Here is a 17672-nt window from a genome sequence, read left to right on the forward strand (position 1 = left end):
GGGGAGAAGCTATTCAAAACGCTAGAGTTGTTTGGTGTCAGTGGGGCATTATATCAAGCAATACTTAGTCTTTATTTGAGTTGTAAGTCAGCAGTTAGAATTGAAGGAAGTACAGGAAGATGGTTTAATGTTAAATCTGGTGTCAGACAAGGATGTACATTATCCTGTCTGTTATTCATTATCTATATGGATCACATTATGAAGGAAAGTGGTAGTAATCCTGATATCAAAATTGGAGATGTTAATCTTAGCTCTTTGCTTTATGCGGATGATGTCATACTTCTAAATAAATCCGCTAAAAGTCTGCAAGATTCTCTGACTAAATCGAATAACTGTTGTAATAGATATGGTATGAAGGTCAACAAGACAAAGACAAAGAAAATAGACAGCAGCATTGAAAATATCAACTGTATTTTGAATGGAGAACCTATAGAACAAGTAAAACATTTCAGCTACTTCGGTACGAATTTTATTGAAGATGGTAAATTACATATGGAAATAGACAACAGAATCAACAAAGCTGGTATGGTAGGAAGTCAACTGAATAAATGTATATGGAATAAGAGAGAAATTAATCAAAACACTAAATTAGCTGTATACAAGACTGTGTTCAAACCAGTTTTAACTTATGGATCTGAGAGCTGGGTTAGAAGTAAAACACTTGACCGAAGACTAGAGACCACAGATATGAGAGTCCTGAGAAAGATTAAGGGTGTGGACAGATGGCATCAATGGCAGTATCATATTAGAAAATGAGGATAATAGGAAAGAACTTGATGAGCTAATCTCAGATAATCTCTCTCTCTGTCAGCTTGGTAGGAAAAAGATCCAGAGGAATACCAAGAAATAGGTGAATTGATACAGTAAAAGTGCCTTAGAAGACAGAAATATAAGATCTGATAATGTTTGGATCAGATAACAGATTGATTTGAAGGAAAATTGTAGATAGGAAGTTAGTAATGATGTAAATTTTTCATGTAATACTATCATATCCTGTACACCCCTTGAGGGTAAATGTCAGGAATTTGATTAGGAAGTTAGTAATGATGTAAATTTTTCATGTAGTACTATCATATCCTGTACACCCTTTGAGGGTAAATGTCAGGAATTTGATGATGATGAATGCAATGGACCTGTTGAAAGGTTTTACACATGATGTGCGATTTGGTCTTTCAAATTTGACAGGTGAAGAACTTCGCCCTTATACACTATACTTTTGAGGCAACTGTAAAGCCAAATGTCACAGGGATTACGGTCTGGTGAATGCAGTGGCCATTTCATAGAAAATGAGTGACTGATTACTTTATCCACTGTGAAATGTTGATGCAATAGCTGCTGAACATCATATGTTATGTGGGAAGGTACCCGACTTGCATCAACACTGTTGTGTTCAGGCACCCTCTTTGATGCAGTTGCAGGATGAAGAAAATGCTCCATATGTCCTGAAAATGCACATGACTATGTCTGACTTTTTTCGAAGAAAAACAGCACAGAAGCAAACTTGGCCATAAATCCTATTTATTTCCCCTTCTACAGACTGCTCTGAATAGGATACTTTAATTTGAAACATCCCATACTGTGACTTTTAGCGAATGTAAGGGAACTTGTTGAATTCACGGGGATCTTCTGTATCTCAGATGCAGCAATTTTGAGTTTATAATGTTCCACAAACATGAAAATGCATTTCATCACTCTATAGGATGTAAAAGGACCAATCCTCATCCATCTCTATGCATGCCAAAAATGTCAACAAATTTCTCAGATGCTGGCATCTCCTGTTTGCAATTCTTGACTATGGCTAAGCTTATATGGGTAACATTGCAATGATTTATGCAAAGTTATCAATACCATTGTGTATGGCAAATCTAATTGTCTTGCTATAGCACGTACACTACATGAATCTAAAGCATTCTCATTTGACTGCTCAACAACTGCAGTTGCAACATCTTCAGTTCAATCACTTGAGGAATTTCAGATTTGCACACTCATCCTGGTTGGACTGTCAAAATGTCTGTCTCTTCAAATCAATGAACCACACATCACACTGCATTTATTGTCACCAGACCTTTTTGCAAGTATTTAGAGATCTATACTCATGAAATGCTGCTGCAGCATTTTCCCTATTCCTATAGAAACACTTCACAAAGAAGGCACATCCAGGAAAAGTGAGACTCATCGCATAATCAAATAACTGCAGAATCAGTCTCAATGGCTCAGGTGGTATAATTCACTATCATTTCTTGCTCACAGTGCCATATATCCACTATCAATCATTTTTTGAACTATTTTTTTAATTATCAAAATTTCTTCCCAATGATCTTTTAGGTTAGGGTACCCACCAATATTGAGGATATTTAGTCTACTGATTTCTTCTACAGACTGCTCTGAATAGGATACTTTAATTTGAAACATCCCATATACATACATACATACATGCATACATATGGGGGGGGGGTTACAGGCGCGTATATACACACACACACAGTTATATATATATATATTCAGATATTCTCAGGTTCACATGTGCAAAAATTGTTTTTATTGACTATGATTCATTATGAAATGTCTAGATACAAATATCTTAATTTAATGATAGTGGTAAATTTAAACTTAGTAATTTTATTGTTAAATTCTGTTCTATACTATACCTTACATAATATAAGTTGCTTTGTTCTCCTTTGTTTAGACTATGTTGGCTTATATTTGTTAATGACATAAGATCTCTGTTTCTACAGTTCTAACAGTACATGTGACTGGCTGGAGAGCAGTAGAACAGAAGTACTTTTTAATCTGTTTAGTTCTTTCTTGCTTCGTGTAATTTCAATATCTCATCGTATGTTTCACACTAACAATGTGATACTCATACGAAATATTAGTGAGTTATATTAAATTCTTTATTTCATAATATAATTTAATGTGTATAGTCAGTTAATTATATTTTTAGTGACAAAATTATATGAGATGACTGCAATGATTCAGTACTGGTGACTGGAATTTAATACAATGTGATATTGGGATCTCAAAATTTGCTGTGTCATTTAAATTTTCACCACGTAAAGTGATAAATTTAGGTAAAAATATTATATGTTCTGCCACACATAATCCAAGAAGAGGTCATTTCAAGAATTATTCTCTAACATACTTATTAGACTTTATGAGAATATGAAAGTACCACCATTTGATGGAGCTTTTTGAATATCCAAAATCTGTAACAGATATATGATGACAGTTCATGAGAACTGTCATCACAGTTCTCATGAAAATATGTTGGAAGATATTTCCAAATTTGAAATTATTTCAATTATAATTATAATTTTAAACTGTATTGTATATAAAAAAATGATAAGAGTCTGTCAATGCCATGCATATCCGATCATATTCGTATACCGTAGTTAGTAAATTTGCAGTTTTAGGTTGAAGACTGACTGCTGAACAATTCCTTCTTTCTTGAGCTATAATTACTTTAATGAAATTTACTTTGGTTCAATTTCAGCTTCAACTGAATCACTTTAATGGCAATATTAAGAAAAATATGCTGGCAGTTATTTACATTAGTAGCAACACAGTATAGTGTCAGTATACAAGAATGTTATTATGAAAAGTTATCATTGTCCACAGTTATTTTCTTACTTAATTTTGTCTCACCTATTGAAGCATTTATAATATATAATATTTGTCAATCTATTGAAGAATGTATATATCTGACACAAAGCATGAATTATATTCAAGGAATTTTATGATCATACTTTGTAATTCCTCCATTTTCATAAAATGCTTTCCTAGTTGTTTTATCCAAAAGAAGATTCAAAATAGCACCACAAGAACCATATACAAGCGTCCTATTTTTGGAATCTAGTTGCATCATTAAAAGTGGCAATACTGAAATAAAAAAAAAACAACTACATATAATAAGTATGCATAAATCTATAGATATATATATATATATGCATATAAAACCCAGGAAAAATTTCAGCTTTATGGGTTGATTGATTTTAAGCAAGAAAAAGTTTTTGAAACATTCATACAATTTCTAACATATAAGGAAAAAAAAAATTAGGATACTGCTGTGTTAACTGTTTATCTTAGAATCTTAGAAGTTATAAAATGTTTTAATATCATCCTAAAACCCAGTTTTAAATTGTTTTAAAATCAATTATTTTAAGAAATGAAGATCACTAAAGTTCTCATAACTGTTGCTTCAAAGACGAGGGGGGAGCAGCTAAAAATAACCAGAATCTGAACTTGCAAGCGCACATTTTCTAGTTATGGATGATGCCACTAGTCATCGTGAGAGTGTAGTTCTCAGCACTAGTCTGGCAAGTAGCATCATCCTGTGTGAACTGGTTCGTTATTCTGGCTGCTTTTTTATTAGTGCTTACAAGCAAGTTTGCCGATTTTGTGATGGCTGACCACAAGGAAAAGAGAGTGTGTGAGAAATTTTGTTTTCTTTTGGATAAAACTGTTGTTGAAACTATTGAATAAAACACCTGAAATTATTGTTTGCTTCAGCAAGCCTTTAAGGACGATGCTTTAGGTAAAATGTAAGGCTAGTGATTTTTCCCATTTCAAAAATGGGGACATGTAAGTTGAAGACTAATCACAATCTGACTGACCTTCGCCAAGCAGAAATGATGACAACATCAAAAAAGGTTTGCCATGGAGTCTATGAAGATTGTCGAGACCATCGAGCAAGTTTCCGAAGAGACAAAATTTGCTGGAGTGCCAGCAGATTTTAATAAAAGATTTATAAATGAAATGTGTGTCTGCTAAATTTGCGCCTCATTTTCTCACAGAGGATAAAAAAAAAATCATGTGAATGCTTGCCACAATTTGAGGGAATAAGTTCTTAATCACCAAAATTTTCTTTCAAAGTTGTGACTAGGGATGAGTCTTGGTGCTATGGTTATGATCCAGAAACAAAACAAGCATCAAGCCAATGGAAACATGCAAATTCACTGAGATCTAAGAAGGCACGTCAAGTTTGATCAAATGTCAAGACGATGTTCTTTTGTTTTTTTGATGTGATATGGTGCACAATTCTTTCCATGTTTCTCCTAGACAGACAGTGAATCAACATTTTTATCTCAATGTTTTGAGAAGACTGTGTGTGTGTGTGTGTGTGTGTGTGTGTGTGTGTGTGTGTGTGTGTTGTGTGTGTTGTGTGTGTGATGAAAACAGCCAGAAATGTTGAGTAGTAGAGATTGGATGAGCACCACAACAATGCTCTAGCCCACACAGCCTTGTCTGTCTAACAGTGCTTGATTAAAAACAAACTGGCAGTTGTTCCCCATCCACCATACTCACTTGATCTCTCTCTTTCTCTCTCTCCATTTGACTTTTTTTTATTCTCATGGATAAAGAAAATCACAAAAGGGCAGCCTATTTGTTGACGTGGATAAAGTGAAAGAAAAGTCACTGGAGGCCATAAACAGTATTCCAGTTGAACAGTTCCAGAATTGTTTCTGGCAGTGGAAAAAACGTTGGGACAAGTGTATTGACTCACATGAGAGTACTTTAATATGGTATTATAGAACATTATATTAAAGAGAATAGAATAAGGTATTATAAACTTTAATAACATTTTTTTATTTAAAAAAAAATTTATTAAAGTAATTAAAGTAATGAAAATAATTCTGGTTATTTTTGGGTACTCCCTTGTATCCATCACTTTATACTGTTTAGTCAAATTTTTGACCAAACAAAGTATGTGTAAAGTATGTTAATACAATGATAAACAGTTAAGTCAGGACATCAGCTGGCCAAGGATAACAACTTTCTCCACCAATCCAATGGGGCTGAGGTGGAGATGATTCCCAATCAACAAGGATTTTGTAACTAAGCTTTTTCCATCACATCACGTCACACCATAGTTCTCTGTTATAAACATGCCAAAGCATAAGTGCAACTAAGTATTGTTCGGTGATAAAAAAAAATAAATCACATTTTATAAAACGAATATAAAAAGCCAAAATTCAGGTATCTGTATAATTTTGTAAAATCTCTCGCGATAAATTAATTTATCGAATTCGATTTTACAGCAGTTTCCAACCATATATAAAATAGAATTTATGTAGTAATTAAGTAAATGTATTATTTTACTGTAAAAATGCATAATTTAATTCCCATTGAGTTGTATGTAAAAATTGAAAAGAGGGGATTAACAGAGATTAGAATGATGACTAAGCAAAAACAAATGTTCAAAAAGTCTTGCGAACATAACAAATTAAGCGCCCATGATATAGACACTCAAACAGAGGGAGCCAAAGTGACATCATCACGCTGGCGGGTAATCCTGGAAACTATGTCCTTTTCTCTGCCAACTCTAATTTAGAAGAGCGTCAACACCAGATAGACTGGAATCTTACAACTAATATCCATAAATGCACTGATGAACTAATAAGACGCATCTTAGAATCAAAAGAAATAGTTCTGGACCCCTCACACATGAACAGCAATTTAAGTTATAGCTTACCTGACTCACACAACGCAGTAATTCAGTTCTGGCACTCTTGAGATAGTTCCCACTCACTAACAGCAAAAAAATTTTTGCCCTATTAATGCAATGCTCTGGAAGGAAAAATCTATAAACAAACCAGCAGCTTAGCTATGGGCAGCCCATTATCTCCAGTGTTAGCCAACATATTTCTCGAAGACTTTGAAGAAAGAGCTATTTCAAGCGCTACATTAAAACCCAAACCGTGGCTGCGATACATGGATGATATCTTCCTCAACTGGGAATATAGTAAAGAGAATTTACAAACCTTCTTAGATCATTTGAACAATCGCCACCAAAACATCAAATTCACATTGGAACTCGAGGTGAATGCAGTCCTTGCCTTTTTAGATTTAAAGATCACTAGGATGCCTGATTGTCTCAAGTTTTCGAAACATTTCTAAAACAACTCACACAGATAGATACTTACATGTCTCTTCTCATCACTTCCCTCTGCAGAAACTCGGTATTATTTCCACTCTGGCCCATCAAGCGAGATCTCTAATTTCAGAAGAAAAAGATCTTCAAATAGAACTTAACCACCTCAAAAGCACTTTCCTAAAAAACGGATACCCACCTCAAAACATTGCAAACCATCTAGACACACATATGCCAACTCGGCAAGAAGATAACTCCAATCCTATTGCACACATTCAATTACTGTACATAAGTTCTCTATCACCAAAATTGGCGAAAATTATGAAGAAATTTAACATTAGAACTTACTTCACTACCCTACCAAAACTTCGTTCTTTCCTGAGTCAACCCAACCTAAAACATAACCAACTTCAGTTCCCAGGAATTTATAAAATCATCTGCAGTTGCAGAAAACCATATTATGGGCAAACTGATAAGTCAGTCTCACTACATCTCGAAGAGCATCAATGTGATATCTCTTACAACAGAATCCGTGCAAGCGCCCTCTCCAGTCATGTCCTTTTCTCTGCCAACTCTAATTTAGAAGAGCGTCAACACCAGATAGACTGGAATCTTACTACTAATATCTATAAATGTGCTGACGAACTTGTAAAGACACATCTTAGAATCAAAAGAAATAGTTCTGGACCCCTCACACATGAACAGTAATTTAAGTTACAGCTTACCTGACTCACACAGTACAGTAATTCAGTTCTGGTGCTCTCAAGATAGTTCCCACTCACTAACACCTCACGCTAGACCTGCCATGCAGATGCTAGTTCAAATTTGACTGTTGTTATTCCTAACTTGTTTATAGGAAAAGTCCATGTTTTATCTTGCTATTTTTCTAGTTTGTGATAATTTGTACACCTGAAGAAGTTGGCAATCCAATGAAACTAGTTGTGTTTTAATTAAAGTTTGTATCTTACCTTATCTCAATGTTCCTAGTCAGTAAAATTATGATTTAAAATGTCTACAAACCGAGTAAATACCAGTTGTAATATATATATATATATATAATTATCAGATTCAGTATCAGTAACTTAATCAAGGAATCAATCGCTTCCTTGATTAAGTTACTGATTCATTCTAGGAATGAACAATTTACAGAGTCATTCTAGGAACCCTGTGTGTGGTGGTGGTGGTGGTGGTGGTGTGTGTATGGGGGAGGGGGACAAGGCATTTTATCAGTATCAGATTTGATTTAAATCATATAAATGAAGCATTTAAAGTAGAAGTCAGAAAGAATTAAAACGTTTGGAGAAGACAGGAAGAGAATTAGAAGAATTGGAGTTGGTACTTAATTATAGATGACTAACTTGCATTAGTCATCTATTATTAAGTGATATTCTTTCCAGAATCATTTTCATTATGGCACCGATATGCATGAGAAAAATGGCGACAAGACATCAACGTTCTTCTTTCACTATGCGTTGTTCCTGCTTCCTATGCAAGGTCTGCATGTTACTTAGATGCAACTTCTTGTTAGTACCACTCCCAACCGACCTGTCGCCTAGCCTGCTGCTGGGGGGGATATATTTTTGACTGTAGCAGCATATGTTCACGGGGCTGATTTGCCTGCTTGTGGGAGGAAAAAGGCCAGATAAACTGGCGGAAAAAACCCTACTGCTCACACCCAAGACCAGCTAACTTGGCTATGGCTGAGGAAGATCCTCAAATTCCTCACGTCTTTGATGGGAATCAAACCTGGGACACTCCTTCCCCAGTCATATGGTTGCGAAGTGCAAAGCCACTAGGCTAACTGTGCGTATAACAAGACATCAACGTTGATTGTTATCAATGTGCGGGATTTAGTTCAATGTAGTGTGTGTTTAATGTATTCATTGCTGAGAGTTAATGGCTTGTGGTGTGATAGTGAAACCCGAGAAAATATTTGTCGGAAAAGTTTTGTAAGTGAATATAAGAAATACAAGTCACAAAAGAATGAAGTGACTGATAATAAAGAATATAAGGTAGGATTGTCAAGGTGTGAAAAATTTAGCAGAAGCAGTGAGTGACAGTGCACAAAATATGAATGAGAGTTTTGAAGGAAATGGTTGAAAGTAATGTGGATGATGAGATGCTAGTGCGAAAAGAAACTGTATGTTTAAGCAGATTCCTTCGTAGGACAAAACGTGAGCTCAAACGAATGGAGAAACGATTGGCATATGGTATGGAAGATGGAGCATGAAAGAAAGAGTGAATGGGAAAAGCATAAAAATGCAAGAGACTGAGAGAAAAGAGATAGTATTGCATGGGGATTTGATTATAAGAGGTGTACTTAATGAGAAAGTGACATGTTTTTCAAGTATACTTGAAAAACATGTGAAGAAAAATTATGGAAGGGAAACTTGAAGAACCATCATTTTTTATTTTGGTTTAACCAATAAGAATACAATTTGGTCGGCTAAATCCCAAATTGCCAGCCCATCCTCGTTCATTCAGTATCCAGGTAGATACCCAACAGGGTGCACCACGAGAAGGTGAGGATTGGACATTAGGTCAGAAGCCCTGGTCGGTTCTCCGCATTCCTTTAAAGGCTATGTGGAGGTCTCCTCTCAGTTATACAGCTTTGACCCTTTAGCACCCCTGATGATGATGATGATGAACTTGAAGAACAAGCTGGATTCAGGTCAAACAAAGGTTGCAAGGATCAGATTTTTGTTTAAAGACAAATAATTGAGAAACCATGGGAATATAATAAGAATCTGTATTCAAGTTTTGAAGATCTGGAAAAGGCACATATCAAAGTTCCAAGAGAAAAGCAGTTCAAAACTCGATAGATATACAGTGTGAATAAAACACTATATCAAGCAATACTCAGTCTATTTGAATTGTAATCCAGCAGTTAGAATTGAAGAAGGTAGAGGAAGATGGCCTGATGCTAAATCGGATGTGAGACAAGGATGCATATTATCTCTGCTGTTATTTATCATCTGTGGATCACATTGTAAAAGAAACAGGTATTAAACCTGATATCAAAACTGGAGATGTTAATCTCAGCTCTTTACTTTGTACAGATGATATTATACTTCTAAATAAATCCAGTACAAGTTTGCAATATTCCATGACTAAATCAAATAACTGCTGTAGTAAATTTGGTATGAAAATCAGCGATAAAAAAAAAAAAAAAAACGAAAACATCAACTGTATGAATGGAGAATCTATAAGTAAAATATTTCAGCTATTTAGGAACAATATTTAGTGAAGATGACAAATTAAATATGGAAATCAACTAGCAAAGCTGGTATGGCAGGAAGTCAAATGAATAAATTTATATCACATAAGAGAGAAATCAGTCAAAACAAAAAACTAGCTGTATACAAGGCAGTGTTCAAACCAATTTTAACTTATGGATCTAAGAACTAGAAACCACTGAGGGGAGTCAACATTAGGGTAGTGAACAGATGGGATCAATGGCAGTATCATATTAAAAATTAGGATATTAGGAAAGAACATGACATTGTTAACATTCAGGAATGTGTTAGCAGAGCTAATCTCAGGTGGTATGGACACTTGGACCGAATAGGAGGGGAAAGGTTAGTAAAACAAGCATTCTTTGCTAGCATGGCAGGAAATAAGATCTAGGCAGCTTGATACAGTAAAAAGTGCCTTAGAAGATACAAATATAAGATATGATGAATAATAACTTAATTTGGAAGAAAACTAAACAAACATTGTATATAGAAAATACATATAGTATGTAATGTGGAATATACATTCACAGATTATTTTCTATTATCCCTTCATTATTTTAATAACTGCATTTTAATACTTCATATGAGAATTTATAAAACATACATTCTTTCTCCAAAAGAAACATCCGTACATCAGGACAACGAGTCAGATTTCCCATAATATTACAAGCTTCTACACATATTTTCATTTGACTATGTGATAACAAAGGAAGAATTCCTAGACAAAAAAAGAAACAAAAAGTGTACATATACAATCTTAATTATAAATTCAATCATCATAACATCTGGTACTAACTAAAATAATAAACAGAACAAATGTTTAAATCCTGAGCAGAAACAATTTACTTAGATAGTACACAGGACCAAACCTGATAGTAATTTTTCAGGAAGCTTCCTGAATCAACTGACAAATAATCCTGCTACTACTGTTGTTTACTTTGCCAGATTGTGCATGGAAGGTCTGAGTAAGCAGCTTGTTTGTTTGTTTGCTTGTTTTTTTGGGTTTAATGGTGCAAAGACAACTATGATTATAATGCATCAAAAATGTGTAATAAATAAGGGGCTCATATAGGTCTAAAAACTATACATAAAAGTCAAAACAACAACAACAACACTCATAAATGAGACATTTCTTAATAGTATACTATTCAAAAATAAGTAAGCCAACATAAAATCAGCATAGAAAAATAAATGTAAAAGATACATATACAAAAAAGATATAAAAAGTATAAAAATATTCAAATTCATAAAACTTTGATTTATCTGTTTTTTTTTTTAAAAAAAACACATTTATAATAACTTAAATTAAAAAGTATATACAGTTATACTTGGCTAACGAGTCACCCTGCTAACGAATTTTTTGGCTAACGAAGATTTTTTCGCTGTTTTTTGGACTCGGCTAACAAATGTTTTAGTGGATGTGTGCGCTAACATAAAGAAGCAAACATGAACGGGCGGGCCATTCCAGATTCCAGGAGCTTATCTTTTCCATTTGTATGTGTGTGTGTGTGACAAAAAAATGAGCTGACCACATCACATAGGGAAGACCCACCAACTCGACTGGGTTGTTTATGTTCGAGACAGCGAGAAGTGAGACACCTCATACCAGTGTCAGTACGGTACACGCTCCGTGTGGCTGTGAATGCAAGAGGTAAGTGTGATAGCATTTATTCTTTACTTGGCTAAATTCTACTATGGGGGATTAATTTATAATTAGTAAATTCTATTCTTATCTAATTAAATAAACAATATGCTATAGGTCATATTTCTTTTATATTTTTCAGAAAAAAAAATTTTAAAAATGAAAAAAATTTTCTTGACAGTGGGTCCAAAAAAAGTAAGCAACAAACCCAAGGGAAGCAGAAAGTTGTTCACAATTGAGCAAAAGAAAGAAATAATTTCAGCATATGAAAGAGGAGGACAGCAATAAAAAGAGAAGAATGCCAACAGGTGACATTAAAAAAATGCTGCATTACTGGGAAGAGTTTCAGTCTTTGGCTATAAAGTGGCATCCCAACAAAGCTGAAATGAACAGACTTTGTGCCTTGGTTGAAGACAAGTGTCTGAATCACTTTAAAAACATTCTGAAAAAAAGAGAAGTTCAATTAACTTTGGACAGATTTTTGACTTCTCCTTTAGCAAAGAGACAGAGGCCAGCTAATGAAGAAGAGGAGACTTACCTTGAATAAACTTTGAAAATTTGGAAGAAGAATAGTAAAACGTTGTGTACATATTTTAAGTTTAATAAAGTGTATATAATAGTGTAAAGATCGTCAGTTTTTCATTCTACTTTCCATTCTCCTTCATCTAATTGGGTAGCTGTTCATCTCAGCCTTTGGTGAATTTTTGCCCTTTTATAGTGTGCTTTTTACTATTTTATAAAACTTATCTTTAAATAGTAGGCAGCATCCAGAACAAATTAAATGATTTTCTATAGAAACCTATGGGAAATCACATTTCGACTAACGAATGTGATTCCAGAACGAATTGTCTTCGTTAGCCGAGGTATCACTGTACAGTCATCCCTTGACTTACGTCCATTCAAGTTATGTCTTTTTGAAGATACATCCGTGATCGCATAATGGAATAAATAACATTTTTGACTATACTTTCGAACAAGACGCAAGTGAGCATAAAGTAAAAAGGTTTTTATTTAGTAACAATGCAGTGGCAACAGCACATTCAGCGGCAACCTCCTTCGGCAGTCAGACTTGGTTTCAACAGTTTCTCTGTTGATTTTGTGTTTGAAAAATATGTTATTTGTGTATTTATTGTTAAATATTTCATGATATTTTGTGCAACATGGGCCCTACACACCCAATTAAAAAACCTAGTGAAGAATCACAGAAAAAGAGGTGAGCAATTGATCTTGAAACAAAGTTGCAAGTTCAATGATACTGACAAAGCAATGACAAGGTCGTCCTATCAGTGATTGGAAAAGCTACTTCCATCATGCATAGAGGACTTGAACCAAAAGTACATACTGCTTAGCACTATGATCATAACCGCTAAGGCACTAAGTCTCTTCAACATGTTGAAGGAGAAAGAAGGACCCGATTACGACTAAGAATTCAACATTTCTTCCAGCTGGTTCATGAGATTTAAGCAGTGTTTTGCACTGCATAATGTGAAAATATATGGTGAATCTGCAAGTTCCAATGAGAAGGCTGCCAAGGAGTTTGTGGAGAAATTGGACAAAATTATTACGGAGGAAAATTATTTGCCACAGCAAATATTTAATATGGATGAGTCCTCCTTGTTTCGGAAAAAATGCCCGAGCGGACAATTCATCCACAAAAAGCTAAAATCTACTCCTGGTTTCAAAGCTCTTAAAAACCGTATTACTATTCTGTTAGGGGTAATGCGACTGGATATAAACTGAAACCATTTCTGATATGGCACAGTGAGAATCCACAAGCCTTCAAAAACATTAGGAAGCATACTCTTCCAGTTCATTAGCAGAGATATAAGAAGTCGTGGATGACTCAAAAATTGTTTACGGATGCCTTAATCAACTGTTATGTGAGTAAAATGGAAAGCTATTGTATAAAAGTGATCGCTCTTGATATTTCCAAGGCATATGAATGAGTCTGGCATCATGGCCTTCTTACCAAGCTAACATCCTATGGTATTCCTCCTCCTCTTTGTGAATGGATTGCAAACTTCTGCTCTAGCCATCCACTATGGATTATGGGGGATGGTTTTCTTTCACCAAATTTTTCAATTGAAGTTGGTGTAATCCAGGGCTCAGTGCTGTCACCTACCCTTTCTTCCTATACATTAATGATCTTCTCTCCAACATCCAATCCTATTTATAGCTTTGCCAATGACAGTGCTCTGTACTCATCTTTTTCATTTTCAAAACCTTGTAGTGCTCAGGTAATTCACACTTCAAGATTTTCTTTAACTAATGTATTAAATAATGATCTTTTTATTCTTTAATGGGGTGAGAATAACCTGGTGAATTTTAATGCCACCAAAATGCAGTCTTATCTCATTTCTAGGAAGAAAGACCATTCCTCTCTCTCCCTCACTTTTGATAATATTCCTCTTGCCAACCAGGACTAGTTTTCTCTTCTTTGGATTAACTCTCACATCTAATCTATCCTGGTACAAACACATTAAGTCCATAGCTTCTTTAGCCTCCAAAAAACTTGGTATTCTTTTATGTTCCAAACAGTACTTTTCTCCTACTCAACTCCTAACACTTTGTAAAGCTCAAATCTGTCTAACCTTAGAATACTGTTCCAACATTTGGAGTGGTGCACCTAGGACCTACTTCAGAATACTTGACTGTATTCAGAAGCAAGCAATTTGCTTAACTGATGATCCCTCCTTCACCAACTCCCTCTGCTTTCTCACAGATGCTCTGTTGTTGCATATCTACAAATCTACCTACAGATATTTCCATAGGGCTGCTCCTCTGAAATGGCCACTAGCATTTCTCCACTTTCCTGTACTCTTTTTTGAACATGAATAGTTGCAAGTCAACACCCACTTACAATTCAACTCCAAAATTGATGAATGAACTTCTCATCATTTGCCTTCAATTCTTACACCTCTGCTCTTTGGAAAACTCTTCCCTATTCTGTCTTCCCCAATGACTATAACCTCCAGGGTTTTAAAAAAATACCTCAACAAATTTCTCCCATCTTCTCTTCCATGTATTTACCCACACACGCAGCATTGTCATGTCATAGGTCTTGGGACCTTTCATGTGTGGGGTCCCCAAAAAATAAATCAATTAAATTGAAATAATGAAGTAAACTTTAAAATACAGGTTGGGTGATCATGATTTATACATGGGTTGCATTCCTCGAACACATATAAATAAAGCTTCACAGAAATTAAGACAAAATTATCCCACAGAAATATATTCATATTTGGGGGAGGGGGGGATGCATTCTGCAAATGCATAAATAATTACCAATGTAACGATTTTTGGCATATTATTTGTAAATAAATTAAAATCAATAGACTTTTTTATGTATTTAACATAAATAAGATAAAATTAGACAAAATTTGTAATGAAAATTTACACAGACTGTATAACAAATTATTTTAATAAAAAATTCAACTGAAAGTTACCTGTATAGTACAGTAAAAAACTGTAAATTAAAGTCAGCATTGTTATCCTGATGCATATCCTCAAAATACATGAGCATAAAAAACAAAATTTTTTTTTAAATAAAAGGTAAAACATTGGACTTTACCTTCTACACCTTCACAAAAAAAGCTCAGTATGAAGCAGATTTATTATTTTAGTCACTATGATCTTCTGATTCTTGAGGGTACATATTATTGAATAATGGTCAGTCTCAACAGTCAATTTTCTCATAATTTTTTATTATTTACAAATATATATTATTTTAATTTTTATTATCATTAATTACATTAGAAGGGTTGTGTTATTTCAAAATTGAGCAAGATAAGACACATAAACCATGAATTGCACTGTATATTATTAATACTGCTATATAGGTACATCCAGGAATTCAAAGGGTTTATTTATGAAATGACATACCAGCAAACCATTCCTCTCACTTTTCAAGAGAGAAAAACCTAGCTCCTGCACACACTTCTCAACTTCCAGAGATCACTCCTTGTTCTCTTTCCCTCCTGTCATATACTGAAAGATTTCACCCACCTATAAAATCCTTTTATCAACATGCATGTCTTTATTAAATCCTGCCAGCTTTGCTTATTCACCAGGGTTTTGTAGTCTACATTTCCAAAAATGTGTCCTCATACCCAACATTCCACAATTCCAATATCATCTTTATTTCTTGCCTATGTATTCACTCTGTTTTTGGAATTCTGGAGACTAAATCTGTCCATAGTGGTTCAGATGCAGTCTATCAAAGCTTTATATATTCTCCTGATCCAAATACATACAGCTGCCATAATTGCATATTTACATCTAAATGCTTACCCATATCCCCCTTGCACGCACGCATGCACACACACACACACACACACACACACACACACACACACACACACACACAAAAAAAAAAAAAACAGAACTAAGTGCCTGCTTTCTAGTTGTGCTTACCTCAAAGTGCCTATCTCAGCAGTAAAAAAGATGGAATTAACTGCATGTTTCCCACTTTCTATGAAGCTGAACAGCAAAACAGCAAATTTCAGCATCCATGCTGTGCAATGCCTCTTAAGCAGAGGAAAATGCCACCTGCCATGGGGGGGGGGGGAACTAGTGGTCATCCAAGAATTTCCTTGGTTGTTCTGAACTTGTACAGAGGAAGGAATTGCTAGATTTGAAAGTTTTGAAAATTTATGAGAGAAAGTTCCATCTAAACTTGCACCCACAAATTTTGGACTATTATGATGAAACTGTCAACTGAACAATCAAAATCCACATCACTGTGCTTGTACAAGCACCATTAAAACTCTAGGATTATGCCATTTTGCACTCGGTCAGTGTCTGCCTTCCTGCTGTTGTGCCTCTGTGTGCATACATTCCTTTCTCTGTGTCTATATAGGTGCCTTGGTTACCAAAGCAAAATATCAATTTAATAATTTAATAACAAAATAAGTTAGTTAATTTCTTTTTCCAAATATTTCTTCCTTTAACACATTCACTCTAGGCATGACACAAATTGTGCTGTTCAGCACTTGCCCATAGGGGGAATGCAACAAATCATCTCATGCATTTGGTTTGCCATCTTCTGGGCATATGAAAAATTGTTATGCATACTTTCTAGAGAAATCAAAACTATATTGAATGGGAAAAAACTTTTTGCATTCCAGTTTAATTCACCAATAATTAAGAAAAATTCTACGACTATTTGTATTTAAAAATTTTTAAAGGTGTAGGTAACTATATTTCAATCAGCATTAATCAGATATGCATCCTTTGCATATGACCAGCATATCTGAGTGAAAGGATACATATGAATAGATTTGTTACAGTCAAATAAATATCCAATAATTTACAGTTGTGGTATTATGGGTGATGCAATAAATTACTCTAGTAGGGAATGAATTATGTATCATCCTATAAACTGTAGTTGTTATGCATGTGAGAATCTATGAAAGGTTCTGTTCTTTTGGGAAAAAAAATCTATATTTGGTTTCTAAAGTAGGGAAAGTGAATTATCAAACACTTATCCAACTCAACCATATTATTAATGTATAAGAATTTACAACCTCCAGATGGAATTCTCACTCACCCACTCTCTCTCTCTCTCACACACACACACACACACACGTATGGAAATGATCTAAATCATAAAACTGGTATAATCTGCAAATGAATACGTAGTTTTGTCAATAAACAGAAGTATTTTCTGTTTAGTCGGCTTATCCACCTGCTAGAAGCAAATAAATAACCACTTTATTATTTCCAAGATCTATTTATTATCAGTAAGTGTTCTTGCCACTGGTCAGAATTCAAAATGACTTGAAACTGATCCCATCTAACACATCTTAAAGCTCCCATTAACAGTCTCTTTCTAACACAGTACGATTGCTATGTAATGAGGTTGCTTAAGGATCAAAGCTGGATGACTGAGAGGTGACTGGGTTTCCCACAATCATGACTTCTG

At 34.6% G+C, this 17672-nt stretch overlaps 1 protein-coding gene across 1 annotated transcript in view; it reads right to left on the bottom strand.

Moving 5' to 3' along the window:
• The window catches only part of LOC150110266 (armadillo repeat-containing protein 2-like), a 51326-nt gene that overhangs the window by 25256 nt on the left and 8398 nt on the right, over nucleotides 1-17672 (bottom strand). Inside the window, exons 2-3 of the mRNA XM_090392425.1 lie at nucleotides 10712-10825; nucleotides 3747-3879 (exon numbers count right to left, since the gene is read on the bottom strand). Coding sequence (XP_090248551.1) covers nucleotides 3747-3879; nucleotides 10712-10825 — 247 coding nt within the window. The remainder of the gene's footprint in view (nucleotides 1-3746; nucleotides 3880-10711; nucleotides 10826-17672) is intronic.

The sequence above is a fragment of the Typopeltis vanoorti genome, chromosome 1, assembly GCF_054136105.1.
Source record: "Typopeltis vanoorti isolate ZY-2024b chromosome 1, IOZ_Tvanoo_1.0, whole genome shotgun sequence".
Classification (NCBI taxonomy): domain Eukaryota; kingdom Metazoa; phylum Arthropoda; class Arachnida; order Uropygi; family Thelyphonidae; genus Typopeltis; species Typopeltis vanoorti.